Source organism: Schistocerca gregaria, chromosome 4, assembly GCF_023897955.1.
Source record: "Schistocerca gregaria isolate iqSchGreg1 chromosome 4, iqSchGreg1.2, whole genome shotgun sequence".
Lineage (NCBI taxonomy): Eukaryota > Metazoa > Arthropoda > Insecta > Orthoptera > Acrididae > Schistocerca > Schistocerca gregaria.
In genome coordinates, this window is record NC_064923.1 from 201,381,269 (window position 1) to 201,395,480 (window position 14,212).

The 14,212-nt window shown below is 45.3% G+C and overlaps 1 protein-coding gene across 1 annotated transcript in view; it reads left to right on the plus strand.

The window, feature by feature from the left end:
• Positions 1 to 14,212, plus strand: part of LOC126267654 (odorant receptor 83a-like) — a 177,450-nt gene that overhangs the window by 70,053 nt on the left and 93,185 nt on the right. Inside the window, exon 5 of the mRNA XM_049972954.1 lies at positions 7,871 to 8,020. Within this exon, the coding sequence (XP_049828911.1) occupies positions 7,871 to 8,020 (150 nt within the window). The remainder of the gene's footprint in view (positions 1 to 7,870; positions 8,021 to 14,212) is intronic.

The following is a 14,212-nucleotide window of genomic DNA, read 5'->3' on the forward strand; positions in this document are numbered from 1 at the left end:
TTTTCAGTCTCCACTACGCACTTGAAAATAAGTGCAGATAAACCAACGTCTTACCGAATATCTGTATTTATTCTGAAAGATCGAGATTTCTCACCCATAGATTTTGCTTTTGAATGTGTGTCTGACATAGTTTCACGGGTTAGGTTTATCAACTTAGTTTTACTCAATATTCACGGATTACTTTATACACAGTTTTTCTATCAACGGAGTTCAAACATTTTTAAAACTGATAAATGTTACAACTATGTCTTTCAGGTTCGTTAATTAGTAACGAATTACGGATTTCAGATTGAAAATCTGTTCTCAGCAGCATATTCACTTTGTAAACCCACTTTGATATTCACCCAATTGACAATCAAGCATAGGTCGTATTCTGTTAAGTTGTTCAGAATACATTACAAGCAATTGGTGGAAGTGATGTATCTCTGTAGCTGTGAATATATTACTTGCTACTCCTTTTCTGTCATCGGTGTATTAGGACCATTTTTTTTTCATCTGTGATTTTTTCTGATTTCCAAACTTCTTCGAAGATTATTTATAGAGCTTCTATGGTTTTTGGTGCAGACCATTTCAGAGGCTTAGCTTCCCCATTACCTTCTTTACTTTCTAGAGTCTTTATTGTTCCTTGTCAGGTTCCATAGCTGAGTGGTCAGTGCGGCTGACTGTGGGGGATCCAGTTTCGGCTCCGGTACTGCTAGAGATTTTTCCTTGGTGGGAGCAGTGGTACTGGCTGCATTATTACTTTCTTAATTTCTTCAACACTAGGTGGTGAACCAGCTTCTAGGATTTCGTAAACCTACAAAAATTCTAATTTATAGTTGGGCTCTGGTCCTTTCAAAACGTTTTTAACTCTCTTAATTATAAAATTTTGTATTTGAGCGCGCCATTTGGGTAATTAAAAAGTGAAAGTGTTAGCTGCAGTATAATTAAAGTATATTATAACTGCTTTTATCTTGATAATGTTTATCTGTTTTGGACCACGTGTAAATTGATTACAGTTACCCTATAAAAAGTTACTTTCTTACAGTTAACATATTTCCATCACAATTACTATTCAAATGGAGACAGTTTTATAGCCATTATGTTAATGAAAAGTTCTGAGTTGCTTACCTGGCGTTAGATACCACTTTGAGACAAATGAAACGTAAGTGTACAGACTTACTGGAGTGTCTACCAGAGGCGAATACAGGGTGGGGAGGGGGGTGGGGTTATGAGGTTGCAGCGCCCCCTCTCCCCCAGAATTACACCTCATTGTTCCATACTTTTAAAAAAATTCTCGCTAATGCAGATAATGTAATATGCAATAAACTGCCGGAGGAAAATCAGTACGCCTGGAAAGACGGCATCGATTTTGATCCAGTGGTGACAGCTTGTTCCAACTGGGGAATAGTTGTTGTACTGGTAATGCCTTCAACTTTTCCACCAACAGATGGCGTAGTAGCATAGCTATCAGAGCGTCATCTGTGTCTACCCTTCAATAGGGAATGCTCACAGCCAGAAGGCTCGAAAAGGCCTACGACCATGTCTGGCATCCTGGTCTCCTGTTTAAACTCCAAACCTACGCCCTTCCTATTAATTACATCCGTCTGATGGCCTCCTTCCTCTCCCACCGCCCCTCCTATGTTACCATCCATAATGCCAATTCCCACACCTTCTACCCCTCTGCAGGTGTGCCCCAGGGCTCTGTTCTCTCCCCTCTCCTCTACCTCCTGTACACGGCAGATATGCCCCAACCCTCCCTCCAGTACACCTCTTGCAATATGCTGATGACACCGCATTCCTCACCCTCGCTACTACCCCCCTACGGTCCCAACGCCTTCTCCAGAATCACCTTGATCTTTTTGCTGCATTGTGTAACCAGTGGCTACTGAAAATCAATCCTTTCAAGACCCAAGCGATCATCGTAGGTCGTACCACTTGCTCCTTCTGGCTCCTGGATTTCTCCCTTACTGTCTGCGCCTGTCCTGTCCGCCTCACCCCCACCCTCACCTACCGTGGCCTCACCATTGACCGTCACCTCACCTGGATCCCTCATCTCCGCTCCATCCAATCCAAAGCGCACCACCGCCTCCAACTCCTCAAACTCCTCTCTGGCCGGACATGGGGGTTGCGCCCCTCTACCATCCTCCACACCTACAAATCCTTAATCCGGCCCATCCTCTGCTATGCCACTCCTGCATTGATATCTGCCCCCCCCCCCCCAAATTCTATAAGTCCCTCCAGATCCTTGAGCGTCATGCACTCCGCCTCACCTTCCGTATACGCCTCCCGTCCCCCACGCGGATCCTCTATGATCTCATTCCTTTCCCCCATCTGCTCCTATTCCTCGAACATATCCACATCCTCCAACCTCCCGCCGCCTTGAACCCCCTCACCCCCTGGTTGCTCCTCTCCTCTCCCATCCCCGCCCCCTACCACGTCTTCGCTGTTGTATCCCCCCTACCCTCCATCTCTACACCCTACATCTCCTTTCACAAGGTGGCTTTCATCAACTCCCCCTCCCGGATGATGCCTCCTCTTCCTCCATTTATCCCTCCTATCAACTCTGATCCTCACCCCCCCTCCTTTCCTCTGTCCTTTTCCTGGGCTCCCTCTCCCCCCTTCCTTTCTCTTTTTACCCCACCTCCCCTCTCTCTGCCCCCTTCTCTCCCCCGAGTCCTTTGCATTTCCCTCCTCTGCCTCTTCTTATCCCCTCTCACGTCTGCCCTGCCCCTCTCCCCCCTTATGAGCTCTCTCCCACCATGATTCCCCCCCTTTTGCTTTCTCCTCTCCTCCCTCCTTGTTTTTTCCCCCTCCTCCAGGTCCCCCCCCATCTGCCTTTGGCTCGGGAGTGTCATATTTGTGCCACCATTTTCGTGCAGTATTTTACAGTGTGCGTTTTCCAGTGAGTGTTCCGTGGTGTGTCTTTAGGGAAGTGTAGCGAACAGCCATCATACTGTCGCTGGGTGTGATTTTTTCTCTCTTGCGAACAGAAACCAGACTGTCGCCATGGTTTTTAATTGTGTGTCTACTATGTTATTTGTCTGATTCCTGTGTATTTTATCGACATTGCCAACCCCTTTTGCTTTCTGTTTTAACTTTCCGCATTTTTACGCCGTTTTACACTTTAAGTCCTCATTTTATCGCCTGTTTTTCCTTGCTTCTTTCTTCTTCCTTTTCTTAAAAAAGTCTGTAGGCTGTAGAGCAGCGTACTAAGCTGCTGCCAGCCCGTCCCCCTTCGGGGGAATTGAAAATCAATAAAGAAAAAAAAAAAAGAAGCCAGAAGGTTCAGTGCAGTGCAAACACGTGGAGCAAGCAAACAACCATGCCACTGAGACACATTCGTACAACCTACAGCCAACTGAGAGAGTTTGAAAGGGGGTCAAATTGCGGCCTTCTCGGTGGCAGGATGGTCCTTTAGGAGAACTACCACACAAGTTGGACGCTCTCCGTCAGTTGTGCACCATTGCTGGTGTCAGTGGTCACTTGAACATTCAGACATCCATAGATGAAGTTCTGGACATCCAAGCAGCAGACGCCCTCAAGAATCGTCGTATTGAAAGGGTAGCACTGGCAGATCGAGCAGCTACCACAGCACAAATAAGTGTCAGTATGAACTGCTGTGAACCAAAATAAAACTTTCACTCTGCAGTGGAATGTAGACTGATATGAAACTTCCTGGCAGATTAAAACTGTGAGCTGGACAGAGACTCGAACTCGGGATCTTTTTCCTTTCGCAAGCAAGTGTTACCCAAGCACGACTCATGACCCCCCTCCCTCCCCTCACAGCTTAAGTCCGCTAGTACCTCGTCTCCTACCTCCCAAACTTCGCAGAAGCTCTCCTGGACATAAGTACAGATGCCGCAGGTCATTACTGACAGTGAATGAGACCAACATAGATCCACTGGTCAGTCACCGCTTGCTTCAAGTTGGGTAACACCCAGCAATTAGGTACTGGCTGTCCTAACACCAAGTTCTGTTTGGGTGTATGGATCAGTAGCTTTGCTAGAAGTCAACGCTTTACTGTCAACACCCACAAAAATAAAAAAGAAGTACAAAAATATGTCACAATAAAATTTCCTGGCGGATTAATACTGTGTGTTAGACTGAGACTGGAGCTCAGGACCTTTGCTTTTCGCGGGCAGGTGCTCTACCAACTGTGCTACCCAAGCACGACTGACGACCCATCTCACAGCTTTATTTCCACCAGTACCTCGTCTCCTACCTTCCAAACTTCCAAGTAGCTCTCCCGCAAACCTTGCAAGACTAGCACTCCTGGAAGAAAGAATATTGCGAAGACATGTCTTAGCCACGGCCTGGGGGATGTTTCCAGAATGATATTTTCACTCTGCAGCGGAGTGTGCGCTGATGGGGAAGTGGAAAGTCGAGGTACTGCCGGAAATAAGCTATGAAGGTGGGTCGCGAGTCGTTTTCTGGTAGCTCAGTCGCTAGAGCACTTGCCCACAAAAATCAAAAGGTCGCGAATTCGAGTCTCCGTCCGACACGCAGTTTTAATCTGCCAGGAATGTTGTGAACTAGTTATTAACAGTGGGACTACGGGAACGCACACTCTAGCCTGTCTTCAACTCACGCCACAACATCGACTTACATTGATCGACTGGTGCTGTCAGAGGATCACTTGCAAGAGGGAATGGCGCGCCGTCGTCTTCAGCGATGAAAGCAGATTTTGCCTGCACGCAACGTTGGTCGTTCGTGTGCCTGATGTAGACCTGGCGAGCGCTCTCTCGTAAAGTGCATTTGTCAGAGAGACGTCTTATGGTTTGGGGTGCGATAAGTCACAATTGTCGTTCACCTTTGATGTTTCTGGAGAGAACGGTAAAGCGTGACGATAGATCGCTAGGCTGCTTCTGTTTGTGTAAACAGCCACGACCTGTTAATTTCCATTATACAACGAACAAACAGGGGAAGGTAACCAGCGCTGACACTGCCATTCTTCCGAACTGAAGAGTGTCATGCCGACCGCAACATGCCACATCGCAGTACTAAAGGAAACGTCGCGTCACTACTGAGTGCTTGCCGGGACTACCGAGCAAAGCCGATAGGCCGCGCCTCGGCCTTCACGCTGCCTGCAGATCCTGCCCGGCTGAAGTTTGTTATACCTTTTCCGACGCTGCTCTATTGGGTCTTATGAAATTTTTTAGATGTAAATACAAAACGTGTTTGATTATGGTTTAGTCAATGAACATTAAAAAAATTATTTCTATTATCACTCTTTCGGGAAACTATTTGTCTGTCAGCTAATTAATGCCGCCCGGGGTGGCCGAGAGGTTCTAGGTGCTACAGTCTGGAACCCTGCGACAGCTACGGTCGCAGGTTCGAATCCTGCCTTGGGCATGGATGTGTGTGATGTCCTTAGGTTAGTTAGGTTTAAGTAGTTCTAAATTCTAGAGGACTGATAACCTCAGAAGTTAAGTCGCATAGTGGTCAGAGCCATTTTGAGCTTAACCGCTTTGACTATCTGTGCACGGCACACGGCCAGTCACAAACTTCCATACCTCGTAGTTCCTGCGTCGCAACCTGTAATCGTACCCACATTCTCTAATTCCCGTACAATGAAGGACATTTTAATTGAAAGTCGCTGCGTGGTATGTGCAGATAAACACGATAGTGCAGTGACTGTGTTGTTAAGAAGAACGATGCAACGTTTCTTCGAGCACGCAACCAGAAAAGACGACATTGTGGAAGTTTGTGTTGGGTTGTGTGATTCGTTCACAGGTAGCCAAAGCGGTTAAGGCGACCACTCGCCTAAAGCGGGAATTTCGGTTTCGAGTCCCAATCCGGCACCAGTTTTCACTTTTGTCATTCCCTTATGCAGCTGACGGCTTTTCGTATTCGCAACTGCGAATACATTACACGCATTTTACTCTTAAGTTTATTTCTTTTGCTATCTATTCAGGCGCAGCAGTCAGCAGTTGTTATAAGTAACTAATTATTTTAGCAACTACACTACTGGCCATTAAAAGTGCTACACCAAGAAGAAATGCAGATGATAAACGGGTATTCATTGGACAAATATATTGTACTAGAACTGACATGTGATTACATTTTCACGCAATTTGGGTGCATAGATCCTGAGAAATCAGTACCCAGAACAACCACCTCTGGCCGTAATAACAGCCTTGATACGCCCGGGCATTGAGTGAAACAGAGCTTGGATGGCGTGTAGAGGTACAGCTGTCCATGCGCCTTCAACACGATACCACAGTTCATCAAGAGTAGTGACTGGCGTGTTGTGACGAGCCAGTTGCTAGGCCACGTTTTCAATTGGTGAAATATCTGGAGAATGTGCTGGCCAGGGCAGCAGTCCAACATTTTCTATATCCAGAAAGGCCCGTACAGGACCAGCAACATGCGGTCGTGCATTACCCTGCTAAAACGCAGGGTTTCGCAGGGATCGAATGAAGTGTAGAGCCACGGGTCGTAATACATCTGAAATGTAACGTCCACTGTTCTAAGTGCTGTCAGTGCGAACAAGAGGTGACCGACACGTGTAACCAATGGCACCCCATACCATCACGCCGGGTCATACGTCAGTATGGTGATGACGAATACACGCTTCCAATGTGCGTTCACTTCGATATCGCCAAAAACGGATGCGACCATCATGATGCTGTAAACAGAACCTGGATTCATCCGAAAAAATGACGTTTTACCATTCGTGCACCCAGGTTCGTCGTTGAGTACACCATCGCAGTCGCTCCTGTCTGTGATGCAGCGTCAAGGGTAACCGCAGCCATGGTCTCCGAGCTGATAGTCCATGCTGCTGCGAACGTCGTCGAACTGTTCGTGCAGATGGTTGTTGTCTTGCAAACGTACCCATCTGTTGACTCAGGGATCGAGACGTGGCTGCACGATCCGTTACAGCCATGTGGATAAGATACCTGTCAGCTGCAAGTGTTGCGAGGCCGTTGGGATCCAGCACGGCGTTCTGTATTACACTCCTGAACCCACCGATTCCATATTCTGCTAACAGTCATTGGATCTCGACCAACGCGAGCAGCAATGTCGCGGTACGTTAAAGCGCCATCGGGATATGCTACAATCCGACCTTTATCAAAGTCAGAAACGTGATGGTACGCATTTCTCCTCCTTACACGAGGCATCACAAAGTTTCACAAGGCAACGCCGGTCAAATGCTGTTTGTGTATGAGGAATCGGTAGGAAACTTTCCTCATCTCAGCACGTTGTAGGTGTTGCCACCACCGCCAACCTTGTGTGAAAGCTCTGAAAAGCTGATCATTTGCATATCACAGTATATTTTTCCTGTCGGTTAAATTTCGCGTCTGTAGCACGTCATCTTCGTAGTGTAGCAATTTTAATGGTCAGTAGCGTACGTTCCTTATTTGGAATTACCACAAGTAAGTTATTGCTCTCTAAGTACATTTTAAGTGACTGAAGGAATACTTTCAGCTTTGTGGTGGGTAGCCGTTATTGTCGAGAAAAGTCTTCAGAATACCATTCACTACAACCTGCAGGTGGGAAAGTAGATATTCGACTGTGGAAGGTATGGAAGTGAATGAACAGAGCAATATGAAAATGGAGACAGCCGTGGATATCCACGTCCGCGCATGCCTCTGCTTATCTCGTTCAGGGATGATAGACGCCGCGCAGGATTAGCCGAGCGGTCTAGGGCGTTGCAGTCATACACTGTGCGGCTGGTCCTGGCGGAGATTCGAGTCCTCCCTCGGGCATGGGTGTCTGTGTTGGTCCTTTGGATAATTTAGGTTAAGTAGTGTGTAAGCTTAGAGACTGAGGACCATAGCAGTTAAGTCCCTTAAGATTTCACACACAGTTGATAATGGACTCAGAAAGTTTGGTATCCACTGGTGTAGAGGAATGAACGATTAAGTGAACTGTGGCGCCTCGGCAGGTACTGTCGCTGTACGTGGCCGCGACGTGCGTGGTGACAGTGGACGTCTTCTTCACGACGCTCGTCATGTACCTCGCGGCGCAGCTGCAGGTCCTCAACCTGCACCTGCGGGCCATGGACGAGCGGCCCCAGCTGGCAGCAGCCACCGATGTAAGTCGCTTTTCCACGCTAGGCCGCCGCATGCGCTTGCCCCGTCCAGCTGGTGCTCGCTCGGATGCTGCGATTTGTGTGAGAGAGAGGAAGGCTAGGCCAGTAGAATTCACTCGTTTGTGCATACGAGGTGTGTGAGAAAAGTTATGAGACTCGTAACACTGCGAGCGATCTGCCAACGCTATGCTGTTCTGCTTGTGTAGTTTAGTATGTTCATCCCTTACAGATGCTCAGCTCGAGTTTCAGCTCCGTACATCGATCATCTTATTTTTGAGAGCGCCATCAGTGAAACTGTGTCTTTGTTGTGTGTCACGAAAATGGAACAGCGGAATGTACAGCAACTCCATGCAATAAGTTTTTTGTTAATTTTGGAGAATACGTGAATGTGACCTCTGAAAACTTGAAAAAAAAGCCTAAGGGGGAAATTCATTATCAATAGCACAAGTTTTTCCCGGTCAGAAGTCATTTTTAGGAAGCTCGAGAACACGTTGGAGATTAACCTCGCTCAGGGAGACCAACTTCAAAACCCGACGAAAACGTCGGACGTGTTCGTGATCTTGTGAAATCAAACCGATGTTTATCAATGAGGATGATGGGTGACCTGTTAAACTTAAGCACTTTCACGGTATGACTAATTTTGACCAAATTGTTGCATATGCAAAAGGACTGCAGCTCGTGGTCTCGCGGTAGCGTTCTCGCTTCCCGAGCACGGGGTCCCGGGTTTCAATTCCCGGCGGGGTCGGGGATTTTTCCTTCCTCGAGATGACTGGGTGGTGTTGTGTCGTCTTCATCATCATCATTCATCCCCATTACGGTCGGTGGAAGGCAATGGCAAACCACCTCCACTAGGACCTTGCCTAATAGGGGCCGTGGGTCTCCCGCGTCGCTCCCCTACGCTCTGTAAAGAAGTATGGGATTCATCATCATCATCAGTGCCAAAATGCTACCGAAAAACCTCACAACTGAGCGGAAGGACAATCGAAGAAATATGTGCGTGATCTTCTTCAGAGAATTGTCAATTACCACGAATGGCTCAGTTGTGTGCTCATAGGTGATGAATCGTGGATTTTTGAGTGTTATAGGCTCTCTATTGTTCCTGATCTATATTAACAACATAGGAGACAATCTGAGTAGCCGTCTTACATTGTTTGCAGATGGCTGTCATAACTTGTAATGTCATCAGATGACCAAAACTAATTGCAAAATGATTTAGATAAGATATCTATATGGTGCGGAAAGTGGCACTTGACCCTAAATGCCCGCACCTCGTGGTCGTGCGGTAGAGTTCTCGCTTCCCACGCCCGGGTTCCCGGGTTCGATTCCCGACGGGGTCAGGGATTTTCTCTGCCTCGTGATGGCTGGGTGTTTGTGATGTCCTTAGGTTTGTTAGGTTTAAGTAGTTCTAAGTTCTATGGGACTGATGACCATAGATGTTACGTCCCATATTGCTCAGAGCCATTTGAACCATTTTTTTGACCCTAAATAAAGAAAAGTGTGAAGCTATTCCACGAGCACTAAAAGAAATCGATTACGCGATAGTTCACACAAATCTGAATGCTATAAATTCAACTAAATACTTGTTGTTGTTGTTGTTGTTGTGGTCATCAGTCCAGAGACTGGTTTGATGCAGCTCTCCATGCTACTCTATCCTGTGCAAGCTTCTTCATCTCCCAGTACCTACTGCAGCCTACATCCTTCTGAATCTGCTTAGTGTATTCATCTATTGGTCTCCCTCTACGATTTTTACCCTCTACGCTGCCCTCCAGTACCAAATTGGTGATCCCTTGATGCCTCAGAACATGTCCTACCAACCGATACCTTCTTCTAGTCAAGTTGTGCCACAAAATTCTCTTCTCCCCAATCCTATTCAATACTTCCTCATTAGTTATGTGATCTACCCATCTAATCTTCAGCATTCTTCTGTAGCACCACATTTCGAAAACTTCTATTCTCTTCTTGTCTAAACTATTTATCGTCCATGTTTCACTTCCATACATGGCTACACTCCATACAAATACTTTCAGAAATGACTTCCTGACACTTAAATCTATACTCGATGTTAACAAATTTCTCTTCTTCAGAAACGCTTTCGTTTCCATTGCCAGTCTACATTTTATATCCTCTCTACTTCGACCATCATCAGTTATTTAGCTCCCCAAATAGCAAAACTCCTTTAGTACTTTAAGTGTCTCATTTCCTAATCTAATTCCCTCAGCATCACCCGACTTAATTCGACTACATTCCATTATCTTCGTTTTGCTTTTGTTGATGTTCATCTTATATACTCCTCTCAAGACACTGTCCATTCCATTCAACTGCTCTTCCAAGTCCCTTGCTGTCTCTGACAGAATTACAATGTCATCGGCAAACCTCAAAGTTTTTATTTCTTCTCCATGGATTTTAATAAATACTCCGAATTTTTCTTTTGTTTCCTTTACTGCTTGCTCAATATACAGATTGAATAACATAGGGGAGAGACTACAACCTTCTCTCACTCCCATCCCAACCACTGCTTCCCTTTCATGCCCCTCGACTCTTATAACTGCCATCTGGTTTCTGTACAAATTGTAAATAGCCTTTTGATCCCTGCATTTTACCCCTGCCACCTTTAGAATTTGAAAGAGAGTATTCCAGTCAACATTGTCAAAAGCTTTCTCTAAGTCTACAAATGCTAGAAACGTAGGTTTGCCTTTCCTTAATCTTTCTTCTAAGATAAGTCGTAAGGTCAGTATTGCCTCACGTGTTCCAGTATTTCTACGGAATCCAAACTGATCTTCCGTGAGGTCGGCTTCTACTAGTTTTTCCATTCGTCTGTAAATAATTCGTGTTAGTATTTTGCAGCTATGGCTTATTAAACTGATTGTTCGGTAATTTTCACATCTGTCAACACCTGCTTTCTTTGGGATTGGAATTGTTATATTCTTCTTGAAGTCTGAGGGTATTTCGCCTGTTTCATACATCTTGCTCACCAGATGGTAGAGTTTTGTCAGGACTGGCTCTCCCAAGGCCATCAGTAGTTCCAATGGTATGTTGTCTACTCCGGGGGCCTTGTTTCGACTCAGGTCTTTCAGTGCTCTGTCAAACTCTTCACGCAGTATCGTATCTCCCATTTCATCTGCATCTACATCCTCTTCCATTTCCATAATATTGTCCTCAAGTACATTGCCCTTGTATAGACTCTCTATATACTCCTTCCACCTTTCTGCTTTCCCTTCTTTGCTTAGAACTGGGTTGCCATCTGAGCTCTTGATACTCATACAAGTGGCTCTCTTATCTCCAAAGGTCTCTTTAATTTTCCTGTAGCCAGTTATCTACCTTACCCATAGTGAGATAAGCCTCTACATCTTTACATTTGTCCTCTAGCCATCCCTGCTTAGCCATTTTGCACTTCCTGTCGATCTCATTTTTGAGACGTTTGTATTCCTTTTTGCCTGCTTCATTTATTGCATTTTTATATTTTATCTTTTCAGCAATTAAATTCAATATTTCTTCTGTTACCCAAGGATTTCTACTAGCCCTCGTCTTTTTACCTACTTGATCCTCTGCTGCCTTCACTACTTCATCCCTCAAAGTTACCCATTCTTCTTCTACTGTATTTCTTTCCCCCATTCCTGACAATTGTTCCCTTATGCTCTCCCTGAAACTCTGTACAACCTCTGGTTCTTTCAGTTTATCCAGGTCCCATCTCCTTAATTTCCCACCTTTTTGCAGTTTCTTCAGTTTAATCTACAGGTCATAACCAATAGATTGTGGTCAGAGTCCACATCTGCCCCTGGAAATGTCTTACAATTTAAAACCTGGTTCCTAAATCTCTGTCTTACCATTATATAATCTATCTGAAACCTGTCAGTATCTCCAGGCTTCTTCCATGTATACAACCTTCTTTCATGATTCTTAAACCAAGTGTTAGCTATGACTAAGTCGTGTTCTGTGCAAAATTCTAACAGGCGGCTTCCTCTTTCACTTCTTAGCCCCCAATCCATATCCACCTACTACGTTTCCTTCTCTCGCTTTTCCTACACTCGAATTCCAGTCACCCATGACTATTAAATTTTCGTCTCCCTTCACTATCTGAATAATTTCTTTTATTTCATCGTACATTTCTTCAATTTCTTCGTGATCTGCATAGCTAGTTGGCATGTAAACTTGTACTACTGTAGTAGGTGTGGGCTTCGTATCTATCTTGGCCACAATAATACGTTCACTATGCTGCTTGTAGTAGCTTACCCGCATTCCTATTTTCCTATTCATTATTAAACCTACTCCTGCATCACCCCTATTTGATTTTGTGTTTATAACCCTGTAGTCACCTGACCAGAGGTCTTGTTCCTCCTGCCACCGAACTTCACTAATTCCCACTATATCTAACTTTAACCTGTCCATTTCCCTTTTTAAATTTTCTAACCTACCTGCCCGATTAAGGGATCTGACATTCCACGCTCCGATCCGTAGAACGCCAGTTTTCTTTCTCCTGATAACGACATCCTCTTGAGTAGTCCCCGCCCGGAGATCCGAATGGGGGACTATTTTACCTCAGGAATATTTTACCCAAGAGGATGCCATCATCATTTAATCATACAGTAAAGCTGCATGCCCTCGGGAAAAATTACGGCCGTAGTTTCCCCTTGCTTTCAGCCGTTCGCAGTACCAGCACAGCAAGGGCGTTTTGGTTATTATTATAAGTCCAGATCAGTCAGTCATCCAGACTGTTGCCCTTGCAACTACTGAAGAGGCTGCTGCCCCTCTTCAGGAACCACACGTTTGCCTGGCCTCTCAACATATACCCCTCCGTTGTGGTTGCACCTACGGTACGGCTATCTGTATCGCTGAGGCACGCGAGCCTCCCCACCAACGGCAAGGTCCATGGTTCATGGGGGGACTAAATACTTAGGGATTACAATTACAAATAACCTAAATTGGAAAGATCACATAGATAATGTTGTGGGTAGAGTAAACTAAAGACTGCGATTCATTGGCAGAACACTTAGAAGGTGCAACAGGTCTACTGAAGAGACTGCTTACACCACACTTTTCCGCCATAATCTGGAGTATTGCCGTGCGGGATCCGCATCAGATGGGACTGACGGCTGACATCGAAAAAGTTCAGAGAAGGGCAGATCGTTTTGTATTATCGCGAAATAGGGGGAAATAGTGCCACAGAAATGATACGTGAATTGAAGTGCCAATCATTAAAACAAAAGCGTTTTTCGTTACGTCGGAATTTTCTCTTGAAATTTCAAACAACAGTTTTCTCCTCCGATTGTGAAAACATTCTGTTTGGCACCCTTCTACATAGGGAGAAATGATCATCACGATAAAATAAGAGAAATCAGGGCTCGCACAGAAAAAAGATAAGTGCTCGTTTTTCCCGCGAGTCGTTCGAGAGTGGAACGGTAGGGAGACAGCTTGAAGGTGGTTCATTGAATCCTTTGCCAGGCACTTTACTGTGAATAGCAGAGTAATCACGTAGATGTAGATCCTGAGACAAAGCAGCAAAGCGAGGAGTGGTACAGTGAGACATCTCCTCGACCGAAAAAAGGTAGAATGAGCAAATCAAAGATTAAAGCAATACTGATTTCCTTTTTTCACAATAGTGGTATCGTGCATAAAGAATTTGTTCCTCTAGGACAAGTGTTGTAGAAAGATCTCCTTGAAAGGCTCAGGAAAATGGTGAATCGAATGGATCTAGACACTGCAGACAAGTGGATCCTGCATCACGACACCGCCCGTGTCACAGTGCCACTTCTGTCACAGAATTTTTGACCTCAAAAGGCATTCTATTTTTCCACAGATCCCTATTCGCACGATCTGAGTCCTTGTGACTTTTTCATCTTTTCCGAAATTGAAAAAAGTCTTAAAAGAACGTTATTTTGTGAGTCCGAGCAACATTAAAAAGAACGTGACTCATATGTTAAAGGCCCTATCCCATGAAGCCCTTCAGGGCTACTCTAAAGACTGGGAACGAGTCCGCCAGTGAATAGCTGCCGAAGGGAACTAGTTGAAGGGAACAATACTGCTCTTTAAAAAATTAAATCAAAATATTGGTTAATAAAAAATTCAGTCTCATTGTTTTTCTCATATACCCCGTAGGCTGTAAAAGCTGCAGTGTGCACCAGCTCAATGCTCTTCCTCAGCGTCTCGCGCTACGTTGTGACACAATGAATCACAACGACTCCTTTTTTTAAAGGGATA